This window comes from Mustelus asterias, chromosome 3, assembly GCF_964213995.1.
Source record: "Mustelus asterias chromosome 3, sMusAst1.hap1.1, whole genome shotgun sequence".
Lineage (NCBI taxonomy): Eukaryota > Metazoa > Chordata > Chondrichthyes > Carcharhiniformes > Triakidae > Mustelus > Mustelus asterias.
Genome location: NC_135803.1, coordinates 86,773,972 through 86,796,523, shown reverse-complemented (window position 1 = coordinate 86,796,523; position 22,552 = coordinate 86,773,972). Strand labels below are relative to the sequence as shown.

Below are 22,552 nucleotides of genomic sequence, written 5' to 3'. Positions count from 1 at the left end.
TCGGGGCATTTACAGAGAGCGCGGGGGTCGGGGCATTTACAGAGAGCGCGGGGGTCGGGGCATTTACAGAGAGCGCGGGGGTCGGGGCATTTACAGAGAGCGCGGGGGTCGGGGCATTTACAGAGCGCTCGGGGGTCGGGGCATTTACAGAGCGAGCGGGGGTCGGGGCATTTACAGAGAGCGCGGGGGTCGGGGCATTTACAGAGCGCTCGGGGGTCGGGGCATTTACAGAGCGAGCGGGGGTCGGGGCATTTACAGAGAGCGCGGGGGTCGGGGCATTTACAGAGAGCGCGGGGGTCGGGGCATTTACAGAGAGCGCGGGGGTCGGGGCATTTACAGAGCGAGCGGGGGTCGGGGCATTTACAGAGAGCGCGGGGGTCGGGGCATTTCCAGAGCGAGCGGGGGTCGGGGCGTTTACAGAGAGCGCGGGGGTCGGGGCGTTTACAGAGAGCGCGGGGGTCGGGGCATTTACAGAGAGCGCGGGGGTCGGGGCATTTACAGAGCGCGCGGGGGTCGGGGCGTTTACAGAGAGCGCGGGGGTCGGGGCGTTTACAGAACGCGCGGGGGTCGGGGCATTTACAGAGCGCGGGGGTCGGGGCGTTTACAGAGAGCGCGGGGGTCGGGGCGTTTACAGAGCGCGCGGGGGTCGGGGCATTTACAGAGCGCGGGGGTCGGGGCGTTTACAGAGAGCGCGGGGGTCGGGGCGTTTACAGAGCGCGCGGGGGTCGGGGCGTTTACAGAGAGCGCGGGGGTCGGGGCGTTTACAGAGAGCGCGGGGGTCGGGGGATTTACAGAGCGCGCGGGGGTCGGGGCATTTACAGAACGCGCGGGGGTCGGGGCGTTTACAGAGCGCACGGGGGTCGGGGCATTTACAGAACGCGCGGGGGTCGGGGCGTTTACAGAGCGCGCGGGGGTCGGGGCGTTTACAGAGCGCGCGGGGGTCGGGGCGTTTACAGAGCGCGCGGGGGTCGGGGCGTTTACAGAGCGCGCGGGGGTCGGGGCATTTACAGAGCGCGCGGGGGTCGGGGCGTTTACAGAGCGCGGGGGTCGGGGCGTTTACAGAGCGCGCGGGGGTCGGGGCGTTTACAGAGAGCGGGGGTCGGGGCGTTTACAGAGCGCGGGGGTCGGGGCGTTTCCAGAGCGCGCGGGGGTCGGGGCGTTTACAGAGAGCGCGGGGGTCGGGGCGTTTACAGAGCGCGGGGGTCGGGGCGTTTACAGAGAGCGCGGGGGTCGGGGCGTTTACAGAGCGCGCGGGGGTCGGGGCGTTTACAGAGCGCGGGGGTCGGGGCGTTTACAGAGCGCGCGGGGGTCGGGGCGTTTACAGAGAGCGCGGGGGTCGGGGCGTTTACAGAGAGCGCGGGGGTCGGGGCGTTTACAGAGCGCGCGGGGGTCGGGGCGTTTACAGAACGCGCGGGGGTCGGGGCATTTACAGAGCGCGCGGGGGTCGGGGCGTTTACAGAACGCGCGGGGGTCGGGGCATTTACAGAGCGCGCGGGGGTCGGGGCGTTTACAGAGCGCGGGGGTCGGGGCGTTTACAGAACGCGCGGGGGTCGGGGCGTTTACAGAGCGCGCGGGGGTCGGGGCATTTACAGAGCGCGCGGGGGTCGGGGCATTTACAGTGCGCGCGGGGGTCGGGGCGTTTACAGAGCGCGCGGGGGTCGGGGCGTTTACAGAGAGCGCGGGGGTCGGGGCGTTTACAGAGAGCGCGGGGGTCGGGGCGTTTACAGAGAGCGCGGGGGTCGGGGCATTTACAGAGAGCGCGGGGGTCGGGGCGTTTACAGAGCGCGCGGGGGTCGGGGCGTTTACAGAGAGCGCGGGGGTCGGGGCGTTTACAGAGCGCGCGGGGGTCGGGGCGTTTACAGAGAGCGCGGGGGTCGGGGCGTTTACAGAGAGCGCGGGGGTCGGGGCATTTACAGAGAGCGCGGGGGTCGGGGCGTTTACAGAGAGCGCGGGGGTCGGGGCATTTACAGAGAGCGCGGGGGTCGGGGCGTTTACAGAGAGCGCGGGGGTCGGGGCGTTTACAGAGCGCGCGGGGGTCGGGGCGTTTACAGAGAGCGCGGGGGTCGGGGCGTTTACAGAGCGCGCGGGGGTCGGGGCGTTTACAGAGAGCGCGGGGGTCGGGGCGTTTACAGAGAGCGCGGGGGTCGGGGCGTTTACAGAGCGCGGGGGTCGGGGCGTTTACAGAGCGCGCGGGGGTCGGGGCGTTTACAGAGAGCGCGGGGGTCGGGGCGTTTACAGAGCGCGCGGGGGTCGGGGCGTTTACAGAGAGCGCGGGGGTCGGGGCGTTTACAGAGAGCGCGGGGGTCGGGGCGTTTACAGAGAGCGCGGGGGTCGGGGCGTTTACAGAGCACGCGGGGGTCGGGGCGTTTACAGAGCGCGGGGGTCGGGGCGTTTACAGAGAGCGCGGGGGTCGGGGCGTTTACAGAGAGCGCGGGGGTCGGGGCGTTTACAGAGAGCGCGGGGGTCGGGGCGTTTACAGAGAGCGCGGGGGTCGGGGCGTTTACAGAGAGCGCGGGGGTCGGGGCATTTACAGAGAGCGCGGGGGTCGGGGCGTTTACAGAGCGCGCGGGGGTCGGGGCGTTTACAGAGAGCGCGGGGGTCGGGGCGTTTACAGAGAGCCCGGGGGTCGGGGCGTTTACAGAGAGCGCGGGGGTCGGGGCGTTTACAGAGAGCGCGGGGGTCGGGGCGTTTACAGAGAGCGCGGGGGTCGGGGCGTTTACAGAGAGCGCGGGGGTCGGGGCGTTTACAGAGCACGCGGGGGTCGGGGCGTTTACAGAGCGCGGGGGTCGGGGCGTTTACAGAGCGCACGGGGGTCGGGGCGTTTACAGAGAGCGCGGGGGTCGGGGCGTTTACATAGAGCGCGGGGGTCGGGGCGTTTACAGAATGCGCGGGGGTCGGGGCGTTTACAGAGCGCGCGGGGGTCGGGGCGTTTACAGAGCGCGCGGGGGTCGGGGCGTTTACAGAGAGCGCGGGGGTCGGGGCGTTTACAGAAAGCGCGCGGGGGTCGGGGCGTTTACAGAGAGCGCGGGGGTCGGGGCGTTTACAGAGAGCGCGGGGGTCGGGGCGTTTACAGAGAGCGCGGGGGTCGGGGCGTTTACAGAGAGCGCGGGGGTCGGGGCGTTTACAGAGAGCGCGGGGGTCGGGGCGTTTACAGAGAGCGCGGGGGTCGGGGCGTTTACAGAGAGCGCGGGGGTCGGGGCGTTTACAGAGAGCGCGGGGGTCGGGGCGTTTACAGAGAGCGCGGGGGTCGGGGCGTTTACAGAACGCGCGGGGGTCGGGGCATTTACAGAGCGCGCGGGGGTCGGGGCGTTTACAGAACGCGCGGGGGTCGGGGCGTTTACAGAGCGCGCGGGGGTCGGGGCGTTTACAGAACGCGCGGGGGTCGGGGCATTTACAGAGCGCGCGGGGGTCGGGGCGTTTACAGAACGCGCGGGGGTCGGGGCGTTTACAGAGAGCCCGGGGGTCGGGGCGTTTACAGAGAGCGCGGGGGTCGGGGCGTTTACAGAGAGCGCGGGGGTCGGGGCTTTTACAGAACGCGCGGGGGTCGGGGCGTTTACAGAGCGCACGGGGGTCGGGGCATTTACAGAGAGTGCGGGGGTCGGGGCATTTACAGAGCGCGCGGGGGTCGGGGCGTTTACAGAGCGCGGGGGTCGGGGCGTTTTCAGAACGCGCGGGGGTCGGGGCGGTAACAGAGCGCGCGGGGGTCGGGGCGTTTACAGAACGCGCGGGGGTCGGGGCGTTTACAGAGCGCGCGGGGTCGGGGCGTTTACAGAACGCGCGGGGGTCGGGGCGTTTACAGAACGCGCGGGGGTCGGGGCGTTTACACAGCGCGCGGGGGTCGGGGCGTTTACAGAACGCGCGGGGGTCGGGGCGTTTACAGAACGCGCGGGGGTCGGGGCGTTTACAGAACGCGCGGGGGTCGGGGCGTTTACAGAACGCGCGGGGGTCGGGGCGGTAACAGAACGCGCGGGGGTCGGGGCGTTTACAGAGCCCGGGGGTCGGGGCGTTTACAGAACGCGCGGGGGTCGGGGCGTTTACAGAACGCGCGGGGGTCGGGGCGGTAACAGAGCGCGCGGGGGTCGGGGCGTTTACAGAACGCGCGGGGGTCGGGGCGTTTACAGAACGCGCGGGGGTCGGGGCGTTTACAGAGCCCGGGGGTCGGGGCGTTTACAGAACGCGCGGGGGTCGGGGCGTTTACAGAGCCCGGGGGTCGGGGCGTTTACAGAGCCCGGGGGTCGGGGCGTTTACAGAGCCCGGGGGTCGGGGCGTTTACACAGCGCGCGGGGTCGGGGCGTTTACAGAACGCGCGGGGGTCGGGGCGTTTACAGAACGCGCGGAGGTCGGGGCGTTTACAGAACGCGCGGAGGTCGGGGCGTTTACAGAACGCGCGGGGGTCGGGGCGTTTACAGAACGCGCGGGGGTCGGGGCGTTTCCAGAGCCCGGGGCGTTTACAGAACGCGCGGGGGTCGGGGCGTTTACAGAGCGCGCGGGGGTCGGGGCGTTTACAGAGCGCGCGGGGGTCGGGGCGTTTACAGAGCGCGGGGGTCGGGGCGTTTACAGAGCGCGCGGGGGTCGGGGCGTTTACAGAGAGCGCGGGGGTCGGGGCGTTTACAGAGCGCGCGGGGGTCGGGGCGTTTACAGAGCGCGCGGGGGTCGGGGCGTTTACAGAGCGCGCGGGGGTCGGGGCGTTTACAGAGCGCGGGGGTCGGGGCGTTTACAGAGCGCGGGGGTCGGGGCGTTTACAGAGAGCGCGGGGGTCGGGGCGTTTACAGAGCGCGCGGGGGTCGGGGCGTTTACAGAGCGCGCGGGGGTCGGGGCGTTTACAGAGCGCGGGGGTCGGGGCGTTTACAGAACGCGCGGGGGTCGGGGCGTTTACAGAGCCCGGGGGTCGGGGCGTTTACAGAACGCGCGGGGGTCGGGGCGTTTACAGAGCGCGCAGGGGTCGGGGCGTTTACAGAACGCGCGGGGGTCGGGGCGTTTACAGAGCCCGGGGGTCGGGGCGTTTACAGAGCGCGCGGGGGTCGGGGCGTTTACAGAGCGCGCGGGGGTCGGGGCGTTTACAGAGCCCGGGGGTCAGGGCGTTTACAGAGCGCGCGGGGGTCGGGGCGTTTACAGAGCGCGCAGGGGTCGGGGCGTTTACAGAGAGCGCGGGGGTCGGGGCGTTTACAGAACGCGCGGGGGTCGGGGCGTTTACAGAGAGCGCGGGGGTCGGGGCGTTTACAGAACGCGCAGGGGTCGGGGCGTTTACAGAGAGCGCGGGGGTCGGGGCGTTTACAGAGAGCGCGGGGGTCGGGGCGTTTACAGAACGCGCGGGGGTCGGGGCGTTTACAGAACGCGCGGGGGTCGGGGCGTTTACAGAACGCGCGGGGGTCGGGGCTTTTACAGAACGCGCGGGGGTCGGGGCGTTTACAGAACGCGCGGGCGTCGGGGCGTTTACAGAACGCGCGGGGGTCGGGGGCGTTTACAGAGCGCGCGGGGGTCGGGGCGTTTACAGAGCGCGCGGGGGTCGGGGCGTTTACAGAGCGCGGGGGGGTCGGGGCGTTTACAGAGAGCGCGGGGGTCGGGGCGTTTACAGAGAGCGCGGGGGTCGGGGCGTTTACAGAACGCGCGGGGGTCGGGGCGTTTACAGAGAGCGCGGGGGTCGGGGCGTTTACAGAGAGCGCGGGGGTCGGGGCGTTTACAGAGAGCGCGGGGGTCGGGGCGTTACAGAACGCGCGGGGGTCGGGGCGTTTACAGAACGCGCGGGGGTCGGGGCGTTTACAGAACGCGCGGGGGTCGGGGCGTTTACAGAACGCGCGGGGGTCGGGGCGTTTACAGAACGCGCGGGGGTCGGGGCGTTTACAGAACGCGCGGGGGTCGGGGCGTTTACAGAGCGCGCGGGGGTCGGGGCGTTTACAGAGAGCGCGGGGGTCGGGGCGTTTACAGAACGCGCGGGGGTCGGGGCGTTTACAGAACGCGGGGGTCGGGGCGTTTACAGAGAGCGCGGGCGTCGGGGCGTTTACAGAGCGCGGGGGTCGGGGCGTTTACAGAGAGCGCGGGGGTCGGGGCGTTTACAGAGCGCGCGGGGGTCGGGGCATTTACAGAGAGCGCGGGGGTCGGGGCGTTTACGGAGTGCGCGGGGGTCGGGGCAATTACAGAGAGCGCGGGGGTCGGGGCGTTTACAGAGTGCGCGGGGGTCGGGGCATTTACAGAGAGCGCGGGGGTCGGGGCATTTACAGAGAGCGCGGGGGTCGGGGCGTTTACAGAGAGCGCGGGGGTCGGGGCGTTTACAGAGAGCGCGGGGGTCGGGGCGTTTACAGAGAGCGCGGGGGTCGGGGCGTTTACAGAACACGGGGGTCGGGGCGTTTACAGAGCGCGGGGGTCGGGGCGTTTACAGAGAGCGCGGGGGTCGGGGCGTTTACAGAACGCGGGGGTCGGGGCGTTTACAGAGAGCGCGGGGGTCGGGGCGTTTACAGAGCGCGCGGGGGTCGGGGCGTTTACAGAGAGCGCGGGGGTCGGGGCGTTTACAGAGAGCGCGGGGGTCGGGGCGTTACAGAGAGCGCGGGGGTCGGGGCGTTTACAGAGAGCGCGGGGGTCGGGGCGTTTACAGAGAGCGCGGGGGTCGGGGCGTTTACAGAGCGCGGGGGTCGGGGCGTTTACAGAACGCGGGGGTCGGGGCGTTTACAGAACGCGGGGGTCGGGGCGTTTACAGAGCGCGCGGGGGTCGGGGCGTTTACAGAGCGCGGGGGTCGGGGCGTTTACAGAGAGCGCGGGGGTCGGGGCGTTTACAGAGAGCGCGGGGGTCGGGGCGTTTACAGAGAGCGCGGGGGTCGGGGGCGTTTACAGAGCGCGGGGGTCGGGGCGTTTACAGAGCGCGGGGGTCGGGGCGTTTACAGAGCGCGGGGGTCGGGGCGTTTACAGAGAGCGCGGGGGTCGGGGCGTTTACAGAGCGCGGGGGTCGGGGCGTTTACAGAACGCGGGGGTCGGGGCGTTTACAGAGCGCGCGGGGTCGGGGCGTTTACAGAGCGCGGGGGTCGGGGCGTTTACAGAGAGCGCGGGGGTCGGGGCGTTTACAGAGAGCGCGGGGGTCGGGGCGTTTACAGAGAGCGCGGGGGTCGGGGCGTTTACAGAGAGCGCGGGGGTCGGGGCGTTTACAGAGAGCGCGGGGGTCGGGGCGTTTACAGAGAGCGCGGGGGTCGGGGCGTTTAGAGAGAGCGCGGGGGTCGGGGCGTTTACAGAGAGCGCGGGGGTCGGGGCGTTTACAGAACGCGCGGGGGTCGGGGCGTTTACAGAGCGCGCGGGGGTCGGGGCGTTTACAGAGCGCGGGGGTCGGGGCGTTTACAGAGAACGCGGGGGTCGGGGCGTTTACAGAGCGCGGGGGTCGGGGCGTTTACAGAGAACGCGGGGGTCGGGGCGTTTACAGAACGCGGGGGTCGGGGCGTTTACAGAGCGCGGGGGTCGGGGCGTTTACAGAGAGCGCGGGGGTCGGGGCGTTTACAGAGAGCGCGGGGGTCGGGGCGTTTACAGAGAGCGCGGGGGTCGGGGCGTTTACAGAGAGCGCGGGGGTCGGGGCGTTTACAGAGCGCGCGGGGGTCGGGGCGTTTACAGAGCGCGCGGGGGTCGGGGCGTTTACAGAGCGCGCGGGGGTCGGGGCGTTTACAGAGCGCGCGGGGGTCGGGGCGTTTACAGAACGCGCGGGGGTCGGGGCGTTTACAGAACACGCGGGGGTCGGGGCGTTTACAGAGCGCGCGGGGGTCGGGGCTTTTACAGAACACGCGGGGGTCGGGGCGTTTACAGAGCGCGCGGGGGTCGGGGCGTTTACAGAGCGCGCGGGGGTCGGGGCGTTTACAGAGCGCGCGGGGGTCGGGGCGTTTACAGAGCGCGCGGGGTCGGGGCGTTGACAGAACGCGCGGGGTCGGGGCGTTTACAGAGCGCGGGGGTCGGGGCGTTTACAGAGCGCGGGGGTCGGGGCGTTTACAGAACGCGCGGGGGTCGGGGCGTTTACAGAGCGCGGGGGTCGGGGCGTTTACAGAACGCGCGGGGGTCGGGGCGGTAACAGAGCGCGCGGGGGTCGGGGCGTTTACAGAGCTCGCGGGGGTCGGGGCGTTTACAGAGCGCGGGGGTCGGGGCGTTTACAGAACGCGCGGGGGTCGGGGCGTTTACAGAGCGCGGGGGTCGGGGCGTTTACAGAACGCGCGGGGGTCGGGGCGGTAACAGAGCGCGCGGGGGTCGGGGCGTTTACAGAACGCGCGGGGGTCGGGGCGTTTACAGAGCGCGCGGGGTCGGGGCGTTTACAGAACGCGCGGGGGTCGGGGCGTTTACAGAACGCGCGGGGGTCGGGGCGTTTACACAGCGCGCGGGGTCGGGGCGTTTACAGAACGCGCGGGGGTCGGGGCGTTTACAGAACGCGCGGGGGTCGGGGCGTTGACAGAACGCGCGGGGGTCGGGGCGTTTACAGAACGCGCGGGGGTCGGGGCGGTAACAGAACGCGCGGGGGTCGGGGCGTTTACAGAGCCCGGGGGTCGGGGCGTTTACAGAACGCGCGGGGGTCGGGGCGGTAACAGAGCGCGCGGGGGTCGGGGCGTTTACAGAACGCGCGGGGGTCGGGGCGTTTACAGAGCCCGGGGGTCGGGGCGTTTACAGAGCCCGGGGGTCGGGGCGTTTACAGAACGCGCGGGGGTCGGGGCGTTTACAGAGCCCGGGGGTCGGGGCGTTTACAGAGCCCGGGGGTCGGGGCGTTTACAGAGCCCGGGGGTCGGGGCGTTTACAGAGCCCGGGGGTCGGGGCGTTTACACAGCGCGCGGGGTCGGGGCGTTTACAGAACGCGCGGGGGTCGGGGCGTTTACAGAACGCGCGGGGGTCGGGGCGTTTACAGAACGCGCGGGGGTCGGGGCGTTTACAGAACGCGCGGGGGTCGGGGCGTTTACAGAGCGCGGGGGTCGGGGCGTTTACAGAGAGCGCGGGGGTCGGGGCGTTTACAGAACGCGGGGGTCGGGGCGTTTACAGAGCGCGGGGGTCGGGGCGTTTACAGAGAGCGCGGGGGTCGGGGCGTTTACAGAGAGCGCGGGGGTCGGGGCGTTTACAGAGAGCGCGGGGGTCGGGGCGTTTACAGAGAGCGCGGGGGTCGGGGCGTTTACAGAGAGCGCGGGGGTCGGGGCGTTTACAGAGAGCGCGGGGGTCGGGGCGTTTACAGAACGCGCGGGGGTCGGGGCGTTTACAGAGCGCGCGGGGGTCGGGGCGTTTACAGAGCGCGGGGGTCGGGGCGTTTACAGAGAACGCGGGGGTCGGGGCGTTTACAGAGCGCGGGGGTCGGGGCGTTTACAGAGAACGCGGGGGTCGGGGCGTTTACAGAACGCGGGGGTCGGGGCGTTTACAGAGCGCGGGGGTCGGGGCGTTTACAGAGAGCGCGGGGGTCGGGGCGTTTACAGAGAGCGCGGGGGTCGGGGCGTTTACAGAGAGCGCGGGGGTCGGGGCGTTTACAGAGAGCGCGGGGGTCGGGGCGTTTACAGAGAGCGCGGGGGTCGGGGCGTTTACAGAGCGCGCGGGGGTCGGGGCGTTTACAGAGCGCGCGGGGGTCGGGGCGTTTACAGAGCGCGCGGGGGTCGGGGCGTTTACAGAGCGCGCGGGGGTCGGGGCGTTTACAGAGCGCGCGGGGGTCGGGGCGTTTACAGAACGCGCGGGGGTCGGGGCTTTTACAGAACACGCGGGGGTCGGGGCGTTTACAGAGCGCGCGGGGGTCGGGGCTTTTACAGAACACGCGGGGGTCGGGGCGTTTACAGAGCGCGCGGGGGTCGGGGCGTTTACAGAGCGCGCGGAGGTCGGGGCGTTTACAGAGCGCGCGGGGGTCGGGGCGTTTACAGAGCGCGCGGGGGTCGGGGCGTTTACAGAGCGCGCGGGGGTCGGGGCGTTTACAGAGCGCGCGGGGGTCGGGGCGTTTACAGAACGCGCGGGGGTCGGGGCTTTTACAGAACACGCGGGGGTCGGGGCGTTTACAGAGCGCGCGGGGGTCGGGGCTTTTACAGAACACGCGGGGGTCGGGGCGTTTACAGAGCGCGCGGGGGTCGGGGCGTTTACAGAGCGCGCGGGGGTCGGGGCGTTTACAGAGCGCGCGGGGGTCGGGGCGTTTACAGAGCGCGCGGGGGTCGGGGCGTTTACAGAGCGCGCGGGGGTCGGGGCGTTGACAGAACGCGCGGGGTCGGGGCGTTTACAGAGCGCGGGGGTCGGGGCGTTTACAGAGCGCGGGGGTCGGGGCGTTTACAGAACGCGCGGGGGTCGGGGTATTTACAGAGCGCGGGGGTCGGGGCGTTTACAGAACGCGCGGGGGTCGGGGCGGTAACAGAGCGCGCGGGGGTCGGGGCGTTTACAGAGCTCGCGGGGGTCGGGGCGTTTACAGAGCGCGGGGGTCGGGGCGTTTACAGAACGCGCGGGGGTCGGGGCGGTAACAGAGCGCGCGGGGGTCGGGGCGTTTACAGAACGCGCGGGGGTCGGGGCGTTTACAGAGCGCGCGGGGTCGGGGCGTTTACAGAACGCGCGGGGGTCGGGGCGTTTACAGAACGCGCGGGGGTCGGGGCGTTTACACAGCGCGCGGGGTCGGGGCGTTTACAGAACGCGCGGGGGTCGGGGCGTTTACAGAACGCGCGGGGGTCGGGGCGTTGACAGAACGCGCGGGGGTCGGGGCGTTTACAGAACGCGCGGGGGTCGGGGCGGTAACAGAACGCGCGGGGGTCGGGGCGTTTACAGAGCCCGGGGGTCGGGGCGTTTACAGAACGCGCGGGGGTCGGGGCGGTAACAGAGCGCGCGGGGGTCGGGGCGTTTACAGAACGCGCGGGGGTCGGGGCGTTTACAGAGCCCGGGGGTCGGGGCGTTTACAGAGCCCGGGGGTCGGGGCGTTTACAGAACGCGCGGGGGTCGGGGCGTTTACAGAGCCCGGGGGTCGGGGCGTTTACAGAGCCCGGGGGTCGGGGCGTTTACACAGCGCGCGGGGGTCGGGGCGTTTACAGAACGCGCGGGGGTCGGGGCGTTTACACAGCGCGCGGGGTCGGGGCTTTTACAGAACGCGCGGGGGTCGGGGCGTTTACAGAGCGCGCGGGGGTCGGGGCGTTTACAGAACGCGGGGGTCGGGGCGTTTACAGAGCGCGCGGGGGTCGGGGCGTTTACAGAACGCGCGGGGGTCGGGGCGTTTACAGAACGCGCGGGGGTCGGGGCGTTTACAGAACGCGCGGGGGTCGGGGCGTTGACAGAGAGCGCGGGGGTCGGGGCGTTTACAGAGTGCGCGGGGGTCGGGGCGTTTACAGAACGCGCGGGGGTCGGGGCGTTTACAGAACGCGCGGGGGTCGGGGCGTTTACAGAACGCGCGGGGGTCGGGGCGTTTACAGAACGCGCGGGGGTCGGGGCGTTTACAGAACGTGCGGGGGTCGGGGCGTTTACAGAACGCGCGGGGGTCGGGGCGTTTACAGAACGCGCGGGGGTCGGGGCGTTTACAGAACGCGCGGGGGTCGGGGCGTTTACAGAACGCGCGGGGGTCGGGGCGTTTACAGAACGCGCGGGGGTCGGGGCGTTTACAGAACGCGCGGGGGTCGGGGCGTTTACAGAGCGCGCGGGGGTCGGGGCGTTTACAGAACGCGCGGGGGTCGGGGCGTTTACAGAGCGTGCGGGGGTCGGGGCGTTTACAGAGCGCGCGGGGGTCGGGGCGTTTACAGAGAGCCCGGGGGTCGGGGCGTTTACAGAACGCGCGGGGGTCGGGGCGTTTACAGAACGCGCGGGGGTCGGGGGTGTTTACAAAGACTGTGGGGTGCGATGGGAGTTTACAGAGACTGTGGCGTCTAGTGGGAGTTTACATAGACTGTCGACCTCGGGGGGAGTTTACAGAGAGTGTAGGGTCCGGGGGGAGTTTACAGAGAGTGTAGGGTCCGGGGGGAGTTTACAGAGTGTGTAAGGTCCGGGGGGAGTTTACAGAGAGTGTAGGGTCCGGAGGGAGTTTACAGAGAGTGTAGGGTCCGGGGGCGGGGGGGGGGGGTGGGGGTGGAGAGGGGTTTATGGAGAGTCAAGGGTGTTTATAGAGAACTTATGGGTTGGTGGCTGGGGATGTTTAAACAGAGATTGTGGGGGTCATGGCTTCTTCTTTGAAATCGAAAGAAAATACTGTGGATGCTGAAAATCTAAAATGGAAACAGTAAATAGCGTAAATGTTCAAAAGGTCTGATAGGATCTCTGGAGAGAGAAAGTGTTTTTTTTTCAGTCCAACGTGAGTCAGGGATGTGCTGGAGCTGCTAAATTTTTCCAGCACTTTGTGTCTGTTTTTGTGATTTCCTCACTTACTCTCAGTTGAGTCACACGCGCGAACACGAGGTTTGTTAGAGCTTCTCCAATAGCCATTCGAGCTCCGGCTCCAGGGTCAATCAGACCTTTGATTGGCTGCTCTCCGATCGCAGTCGCTGCTCCCACAGTGTCAAAATATGAGAGAGCGATAACAGCAGCATCAGCTAAAGGTGTGTGGAGTGGCCCTACACACTGCTGCTGGGCAACAAGACCTGTAACTGAACGGTCAACCTGTGAATAGACATAGTGAGGATGAATGATGACTGCAAGCAAAAGGCCCACCCCTGGTCCCACCCCCCCACCGCCTCCCCAACCCTGCTCCTTACCTCAACCCCGCTCCTTTCCCACCCCGTCCCTTGCCCCTCCCAACCCTGTTCCTTACCCCCACCCCACTCCTTTGCCCCTCACCCTTGCACCCCTGGCCTTACCCACCCCTCCCCCAACCTCACCTATCTTCCACCCACACATTCCCAAGCTCCCAATCCTTTCCCTAAATCTGCACAAACCTGTCTCCTCTTCAGCACCAACCCTTACCCAAGTAGCAACCTGAACTCCAGCAATAAACCTTATCTACCCTGATCCCAGTCTTGCCAAGCCCCTACTCAAGTTGCAATCTCTCACCCTATGGAAGGGTAAACTGAGCCTCATTATACATCTGAGCTTACCGATCTCTAACCCCGTGACACTGAACAAATCTGCCCTATCCCAATCATGAGTTTCCTGGCTCCGGCCCAATTTATTTCAAGCCCCCCCCCCCCCCCCCCCGACCTTGGCCTCTCCATACCTTATTGGTCAGATATCTCTTGCTTGCCACGGAGGGCAGCCGGAGTACACGATTTAGAGCATTCTTCACAGTCAGATTCATGGGAAGACTCAAAGGTTGGAGATTGGGTTTTATATGCTTCAATGTGAACTCCTACACAAACAAATATTCAAGAATTAATGGTGATGCAGCAAAACAGTTCAACATTTGATGAGGTGGAACCCGTGTGAGTGAGGGATGTGGACTAGATTGGCCTTTCAGTGAAAGGTGTGAAGTTTAGTAGTAGTAGACGTTTCGTTTCAATGAGGGTGGAGGAGAGTGTATAGGTGAGGCACACAGGGTACATGGGGATGATTTTCTCGTCCCGCTGCGCTGCTTTTGCAGTGCTGCAGGCTGGGAGACTCAAGCGGAGGCTGTTTTGTGAGGCTATGTTGATTTTACATTTCATTTGCGGGCCCAGGACTGAAATCTTTGGGCCGGTTAGCTTCTCCACACCGCACCCCCACCTGGAGTGTTTCACTCCAGCAGGGTTTAGATTAACTCCCCACTAGTGGGGAGTTGCTGGCCAAGCCCCGCTGGAGTAAAAAAAGGGGGGGGGGGATCAAGGCCCCCCCAGAGGGATAGGCATCAGGGGACCCCCTGGCACTGCCCAAGGAGCAAAGTGCCAATGCCCAGGGTGCACCTTAGTACTGCCACTGGGCATCAGGCAGTGCCAAGGGAGCAGGGCCCTGCGGCCACTGCACTTTGGGATTGGGAGGAAGGGAGGCCAGCGATTGGGGCTCGCCATCGGGGTGGGGTGGGAGAGGGAAATCAGGAGATTGGGGCTGTGGGTGCAAGAGGAAATCGGGCTGCTGGGGGGTGGGGAGGAGCGCAATTGTCTGGCCAGCAATTGGGAGGCTGGCAGTGCGGGGCCACTGCATGTGAGCCAATCCCGGTGCTGTCAGAGCAGTGATCGGCGCATGCGCAGTAGCCCCGCACTACCGGCCTCCCAATCGCTGGCCAGCTCGATTGCTGGCCAGCACAGCAAACCTGCAACACTGCCCCTCCGACTTTCCCCAACCCCCGATCGCTGGTGTTATGAAGGGGAGGATAATCTTCTCTCGGAGAACTAACGTTCAACTACTCAAAGATAAGTACCTATCTTTCATAATCTTTAAAAAGTACGTGAGAAATGGTACAATCTGCCTATGGCAATTTTTAGTGGTTAAATCAAAAAATAACTGTCAGACTCTCTCTTTAAAAGAAACAAGTAACAGTTTATTTTCTAACAGTAAAGAGGTTAACTAAACTATTAATAAACTGAACAAAATACTATTCTAACGGAATGTTGTTTAGATAATTACAATTCCCACTTAACAAAAAAAATAGATTTTTTAGTCACATTCAAAATGCAGTCAAGTTTGTCATCTTCCCGAAATCTTCTTTCTTTTTTGCTTTTGTGCTTCTGTTCTCCTGAGATGAAATGAGATCTTAAGACATAAAATGTGGCTGTTACACTGGTAAAAAGTTGCCGTCTGTCTGTCTCTCGCTCTCTCTCTCCGAGAGCTGTGAGCAGGCTGCCGGCAGGTGGTCTTCTGGCTTTTGACAGTTATTTGGAGTTGGGAGCAGTTTAATACTCTCTATGACATACGAAAAACCCCACTATCGGATTGTTTTACAGGTTATCAAAGCACCAAATTCAAATTTGATAGGCTGATGCAATTCAAATGCTTATTTTAAATTGATTGGTTAACATTCAAAAACATGTTGTGATTCAAATGCTAAAGCTTGTTACCACAGCAACCCTGTTGTTTTGCCTCTCAATACAATGTTTCAATCTGTACTGGATTCTTGCACCTGCAGCTTCTCAGCACAGACAAAACTAAACCACCTTTTAAACAAACAATTTTTACAACTCTTAGCATTTTACTAGTGATGCGCGACAATCGAGCACGAGACACAAGGCTTCAGTAATTGAAGGCTTTTATTGACAAACAATGGAACTATTTAAACACGAGTACACCATTCCAGACTGGAGGGGTCCCGCCTGAGCAGAGGGTCTTATACCTCTCCCAGGAGGCGGGGCCCGACTGGGATGTGCCACAACAGCATCCACCACAGGTATATTAATCCCACAGTGTAAACACCCTAGCCCAACAACAACATTATAACAACCCCACAGTGTCAACACCCTAACCCAACAGCAACATTAGAATAACCCCACAGTGGTAACCAACGATGGTTCACCACAACTAGTATTTATAATCTTTGTAATTTTACAAACACTCACACCGCTTTCAAATTCTCAAATGCTTCCTGACATTGCTCTGTCCACCAAAATTTCGTGTTCTTCTTTAACAAGTCCATCAACGATGCCACTACGCTATTGAAGTTGGGTACAAATTTTCTGTAAAACCCACTCAGTCCCAAAAAACATAGCACTTCCTTTTTCGATGATGATCTTGGAAATTCCTCTATAGCTTTTGTCTTTACATTTCTTGGTGTCATCCTTCCGTATCCGATGTTGTGTCCCAAGAATGTTACTTTTGCCTTCACAAATTCTGTCTTGGCCATGTTAATGATTAACTTTGCCTTCCGTAGTGTCTTGAAGAGCTCTGCCAAATGTTCCATGTGATCCTTCCATGAATGACTAAAGACCACTATGTGGACAGCACACTTAGTCAATCCTCCAACAACTCTGTTCATAAGCCTTTGAAAAGTAGCTGGTGCATTTTCATCCTAAAAGGTATTACGTTGAATTGATATGACCCATTTGGGGTTACAAAGGCAGAAACTTCTTTTGCCTTCTCTCACAAAGCTACTTGCCAGTAACCACAAAGTCAGTCCAACTTTGTGATGTAAGTAGCTTGTCCAACTTTTTCCACACACAATCTTCCAGCCTTGGAATTGGGTATGAGTCAGATTTAGTCACAGCATTGACCTTCCGATAATCTACGCAGAATCGTTGAATACCATCAGGTTTGGGGACCAACACGATCGGCGAACTTCACTCGTTTTGACTCGGCTCTATGATGTTGTCTTGTAGCATCGCTTCCACTTCCTTCTGAGCCTGCGCTGCTTTGAGTATTAAGCTGATAGGTGTGTTGTTTTATCGGAACAGCATTTCTACGTCAACCTCATGCATTACATCATCAGTCCTCCCCATTCTATTTCTACATAGATCCTTATAGTATTGTAACAAGCCTTTCAATTCAATTCTCGGTTTCTGAGACAGATAGCTCACTACCCTATCCCATTCCTTAAGGACTTCTTCATTATTCAATTTATTTTTAGGTACATCAAAATCCACATAATCTGGATTTGATTCCTCACTCTGAGTGGTAATAACTAATACCTGTTTCTCCAGTTCCTTTTCCCTGTCATGGTACTGTTTTAGCATGTTCACATGATATACCCCATAAACTTTTCTCCTGTCTCGCATTTTCACCAGATAATTCACCTGACTTAATTTCTTCTCAATCTGATAGAGACCACTAAACCCTACTTTGAAGGGATCTCCTACCACTGGTAAGAGCACTAATACTTTATCCCCACGGGCAAACATATGGATTTTAGATTTATCTGCCTCTTGTTTCATTAGGTGCTGTGCTACCTTCAAATGTTGTCTCACCAATTCACTTACTCGGTTTAATCTTTCACTCAACTCAGATACGTAATCTGTGAGATCTCTGACCTCGGACCTATCAACTTTTTCCTAATTAATTTTAAAGGGCCTCTGACTATGTGTCCGAATAGCAATTCAAATGGAGTAAACTGAGTCGATTCATTTGGAGCATCTCCAATACCAAATAATACAATTGGGATACCTTTATCCCAATCCGTTTGGCAATCTTGGCAATAAGCCCTCAATATGGTCTTTAGGGTCTGATGCCACCTTTCCAATGCTCCCTGGGATTCAGGATCGTACGCACTTGAGGTAAAGTGCTTAATACCTAGACTCTCCATTACCTCCTTAAACAATTTGGCAGTAAAATTGGACCCTTGGTCTGATTGAATCTCCCTGGGTAATCCATAACGAGTAAAGAAAGCAAGCAACTCAACAACCTTTTTTGTCTTGATATTCCGTTAAGGAATTGCCTCTGGAAATCTGCTGGACACATCCATTATGGTTAGCAAATACTGGTCCCCACCTTTGCTTTTAGGGAGGGGACCTACACAATCAATTATAACCCGTGTAAAAGGTTCTTCAAATATGGGAACAGATATCAAGTTTATGGCTTCTATGGTTTAGCCATAGAAGACAGAGGGTAACAGTGGAGGGGTCTTTTTCCGGTTGGAAGTCCGTGACTAGTGGTGTTCCGCAGGGCTCTGTACTGGGACCTCTGCTGTTTGTGATATATATAAATGATTTGGAGGAAGATGTAACTGGTGTGATCAGTAAGTTTGCGGACAACACAAAGATTGCTGGAGTTGCGGATAGTGATGAACATTGTCAGAGAATACAGCAGGATATAGATAGGCTGGAACATTGGGCGGAGAAATGGCAGATGGAATTTAATCCAGATAAATGCGAAGTGATGCATTTCGGTAGATCTAATGTAAGGGGGAGCTATACAATAAATGGCAGAACCATCGGGAGTATCGACACACAGAGGGACCTGGGTGTACAAGTCCACAGATCCTTAAAGGTGGCAGCACAGGTGGAGAGGGTGGTGAAGAAGGCATATGGCATGCTTGCCTTTATTGGACGGGGCATAGAATATAAAAGTTGGCATATGATGTTGCAGCTGTATAGAACGTTGGTTAGGCCACATTTGGAATACTGCGTTCAGCTCTGGTCGCCACACTACCAGAAGGACGTGGAGGCTTTGGAGAGAGTACAGAAAAGGTTTACCAGGATGTTACCTGGTATGGAGGGTCTTAGCTATGAGGAGAGATTGGGTAAACTGGGGTTGTTCTCCCTGGAAAGACAGAGGATAAGGGGCGACGTAATAGAGGTGTATAAAATAGAGGTGCGGACGGCACGGTAGCACAGTGGTTAGCACTGCTGCTTCACAGCTCCAGGGTCCCGGGTTCGATTCCCGGCTTGGGTCACTGTCTGTGTGGAGTTTGCACATTCTCCTTGTGTCTGCGTGGGTTTCCTCCGGGTGCTCCGGTTTCCTCCCACAGTCCAAAGATGTGCAGGTTAGGTTGATTGGCTCGGTTAAAAATTGCCCCTTCGAGTCCTGAGATGCGTAAGTTAGAGGGATTAGTGGGTAAAATGTGCGGGGGTAGGGCCTGGGTGGGATTGTGGTCGGTGTAGACTCGATGGGCCGAATGGCCTCCTTCTGCACTGTAGGGATTCTATTCTTCTATGAAGAAAATTATCAAGGGCATAGATAGGGTGAACAGTTGGAAGCTTTTTCCCAGGTCGGAGGTGACGAACACAAGGGGTCACGGGTTCAAGGTGAGGGGGGCAAGGTTCAACACAGATGTCAGGGGGACGTATTTTACACAGAGGGTGGTGGGGGCCTGGAATGCACTGCCAAGCAAGGTGATTGAGGCGGACACGCTGGGATCGTTTAAGACTTATCTAGATAGCCACATGAACAGACTGGGAATAGAGGGATACAAACGAATGGTCTAGTTGGGCACATGAGCGGTGCAGGCTTGGAGGGCTGAAGGGCCTTTTCCTGTGCTGTATTGTTCTTTGTTCCAAGGAGCTGGTTTTATCGCTGCCTGTGGCTTTCCTACCATCTGTCCTGTATGACAGGCACTGCAAAATTCAGCCACATCTTTACGTAATCCAGGCCAATAAAAATGCTTCTATATCTTAGCCTGAGTCTTCCTCACTCCTAGATGACCTCCTACAGGTAAGTCATGTTCTACCCACAATACTTCCTGTCTGTATTCTACCAGCAACACAACCTGGTGAACTTTCACCCATTTCTCATCTGCACTAACCTGCCAATGTCTCCATTTTCGCCGTAAGATTTTATTCTGGAATACACTCTGATTCCTTTTCCGAGTAGGCTTTATGATATAAATCTTTTATCATCTCATCTTTCTGTTGTAACTCCATTAATCTTACACAGAAAGTTGCTGTCTGTCTGTCTCTCATTCTCTCTCTCTCTGAGAGAGCTATGAGCAGGCTGCTGACAGGTGGTCTTCTGGCTTCTGGCAGTTTTCTGGAGCTGGGAGCGGTTTTATACTCCCTATGACACACAAAAAACCCCACAATAGGATTGGTTTATAGGTTATCAAAGCACCAAATTCAAATCCGATAGGCTGATGCGATTCAAAGAACAAAGAAAACTATAGCACAGGAATAGGCCCTTCAGCCCTCCAAACCTGTACCGACCATGCTGCCCAAGTGACCTAAAACCTCTACCCTTCAAGTGATTCAAATGTTTATTTTAAATTGATTGGTTAACATTCAAAACATATTGTGATTCAAATGCTAATGCCTGTTACCACAGCAACCCTGTTGTTTTGCCTCTCAATACGTTTCAATCTGTACTGGATTCTTGCACCTGCAGCTTCTCAGCACGCAGACAAAACTAAACCACCTTTTAAACAGACAATTTTTTCAACTCTTAGCATTTTACCAGTATTTATGCTAAAAAATTTACAAACACTAACTTCACAACACTGGCCTCTCCAGGCAAACCCCGATGTCTCACTCCCCACCAGCCCCGATCTCTTCAACCCCGCCCCCAGCAGTCCTGACCAACCCCTCTCCCCCCCCCCCCCCCCCCCCTCACAGTCCCAACCATCCCCCAATCACCTGAGTGGCCAGCCCCAACCTCACACTTCCTGTCCTCTTGCCACGATCCACTGATCCCAAGTGCAGAGCGGCAGCGGGAGCCCCCCCACCTCACTGATCGCCCCCTCTGGCTCCACTCCTTGGCACTGCCTGATGCCTGCTGGGTAGTGCCAAGGTTCCTATTGTAGGCATTGCCACTTTGCCCCTTGAGCAGTGTCAGGGGGCCAGGCTGGCAATGTCCAGAGGGCAACCGCTCTTACCTCGACCTCCATGGCCACCCTTCACTCCAGCGGGGTCGACTGCCAGTTACCTGTTCATGGGGAGCTGTTATAAATTTACTGGAGTGAAAACACTCCTGGGGGTCGGGGGGAGGGGGGGGCGGTGGGTGGGGAGGAGGGTGGAGATGCTAGCAGGCCCGAAGATGCGAGTTCTGGGCCTGCTATCAGGATTTAAATGAGAATTTAAATATTTAAATCACCTCCGCTCTGATTTCCAGCACAGAGCTGAAGACTCCGGAAATCCTGTCCCTGGAGACACGTGGAGGCAGTGCCGCCCAGTGGGTAGCCCGCTAAATGGCCTCCGCTGATGTCATCCGGCCCATTGCACTGATAGACATATGGAATATAGAGCAGCACAATGGGCTGAGAGAATAGCCTTCAGTCTTTGTATCCAACCAGAGTGTAAGACAAGCAATACCATAAGACCATAAGACCATAAGACATAGGAGCGGAAGTAAGGCCATTCGGCCCATCGAGTCCACTCCACCATTCAATCATGGTTGATTTCAACTCCATTTACCCGCTCTCTCCCCATAGCCCTTAATTCCTCGAGAAATCAAGAATTTATCAATTTCTGTCTTGAAGACGCTCAACGTCTCGGCCTCCACAGCCCTCTGTGGCAATGAATTCCACAGACCCACCACTCTCTGGCTGAAGAAATTTCTCCTCATCTCTGTTCTAAAGTGACTCCCTTTTATTCTAAGGCTGTGCCCCCGCGTCCTAGTCTCCCCTGTTAATGGAAACAACTTCCCTACGTCCATCCTATCTAAGCCGTTCATTATCTTGTAAGTTTCTATCAGATCTCCCCTCAACCTCCTAAACTCCAATGAATATAATCCCACGATCCTCAGACGTTCATCGTATGTCAGGCCTACCATTCCTGGGATCATCCGTGTGAATCTCCGCTGGACCCGCTCCAGTGCCAGTATGTCCTTCCTGAGGTGTGGGGCCCAAAATTGCTCACAGTACTCCAAATGGGGCCTAACCAGTGCTTTATAAAGCCTCAGAAGTACATCCCTGCTTTTGTATTCCAAGCCTCTTGAGATAAATGACAACATTACATTTGCTTTCTTAATTACGGACTCAACCTGCAAGTTTACCTTTAGAGAATCCTGGACTAGGACTCCCAAGTCCCTTTGCACTTTAGCATTATGAATTTTGTCACCGTTTAGAAAATAGTCCATGCCTCTATTCTTTTTTCCAAAGTGTACAACCTCGCACTTGCCCACGTTGAATTTCATCAGCCACTTCTTGGACCACTCTCCTAAACTGTCTAAATCTTTCTGCAGCCTCCCCAACCAATCCTAAAAATGAGCTGCCAAACTGGTGAAGTTGCAACACAAGACTGCATACATGCTAAACACAGTAAGAAGTTTAACAACACCAGGTTAAAGTCCAACAGGTTTATTTGGTAGCAAAAGCCACACAAGCTTTCGGAGCTCCAAGCCCCTTCTTCAGGTGAGTGGGAATTCTGTTCACAAACAGAGCGTATAAAGACACAAACTCAATTTACATGAATAATGGTTGGAATGCGAATACTTAGAACTAATCAATATGCTAAACATCAGAAGCAGCATGTAACAGACAGAGCTAAATGATTCAACAACATATTGATCAAATCAAAGCTCTGCTGCTCTACCACATCCAGTTATAATGTGGAGTTGCTGGCGTTGGACTTGGATAGGCACAGTAAGTAGTCTCACAACACCAGGTTAAAGTCCAACAGGTTTATCTGGTAGCAGAGCTTTTGGCGCGCTGGCCCTTCATCAGGTGAGTGCAGGATTTGGTTCACAAACAGGGTATATATAGACACAAACTCAATTACAAGATAATGGTTGGAATGCGAGTCTTAACAGGTAATCAAGTCTTTACAGGTGCAGACAATGTGAGTGGAGAGAGGGTTAAGCACAGGTTAAAGAGGTGCGAATTGTCACCAGCCAAGACAGTAAATGAGATTTTGCAAGCCTAGGCATGTTGTGCGGGTTTCAGATAGTGTGACATGAACCTAAGATCCCGGTTGAGGCCGTCCTCATGTGTGTGGAACCTGGCTATCAGTTTCTGCTCAGCGATTCTGCTTTGTTGTGTGTCATGAAGGCCACTTACCCGAAGAACACTTACCCGAAGATCAGAGGCTGAATGCCCTTGACTGCTGAAGTATTCCCCGACAGGAAGGGGAACACTCCTGCCTGGTGATTGTCGAGCAGTGTCCATTCATCCGTTGTCGTAGCGTCTGCATGGTCTCGCCAATGTACCATGCCTCGGGACATCCTTTCCTGCAGCGTATCAGGTAGACAACGTTGGCCGAGTCACAAGAGTATGTACCATGTACCTGGTGGATGGTATTCTCACGTGAGATGATGGCATCCGTGTCAATGATCTTGCACACCTTGCAGAGGTTGCTATGCCAGGGTTGTGTGGTGTCGTGGTCACTGTTCTCCTGAAGGCTGGGTAGTTTGCTGCGTACAGTGGTCTGTTTGAGGTTGCGCGGTTGATGAAGGCAAGTAGTGGGGGTGTGGGGATGGCCTTGTC

The 22,552-nt window shown here is 59.5% G+C and overlaps 1 protein-coding gene across 3 annotated transcripts in view; it reads right to left on the bottom strand.

The window, feature by feature from the left end:
• The window catches only part of pfas (phosphoribosylformylglycinamidine synthase), a 314,140-nt gene that overhangs the window by 142,971 nt on the left and 148,617 nt on the right, over positions 1–22,552 (bottom strand). For all 3 annotated transcript variants that reach the window (XM_078209284.1, XM_078209285.1, XM_078209283.1), the window contains exons 17-18: positions 13,082–13,213; positions 12,298–12,528 (exon numbers count right to left, since the gene is read on the bottom strand). In XM_078209284.1, coding sequence (XP_078065410.1) covers positions 12,298–12,528; positions 13,082–13,213 — 363 coding nt within the window. The remainder of the gene's footprint in view (positions 1–12,297; positions 12,529–13,081; positions 13,214–22,552) is intronic.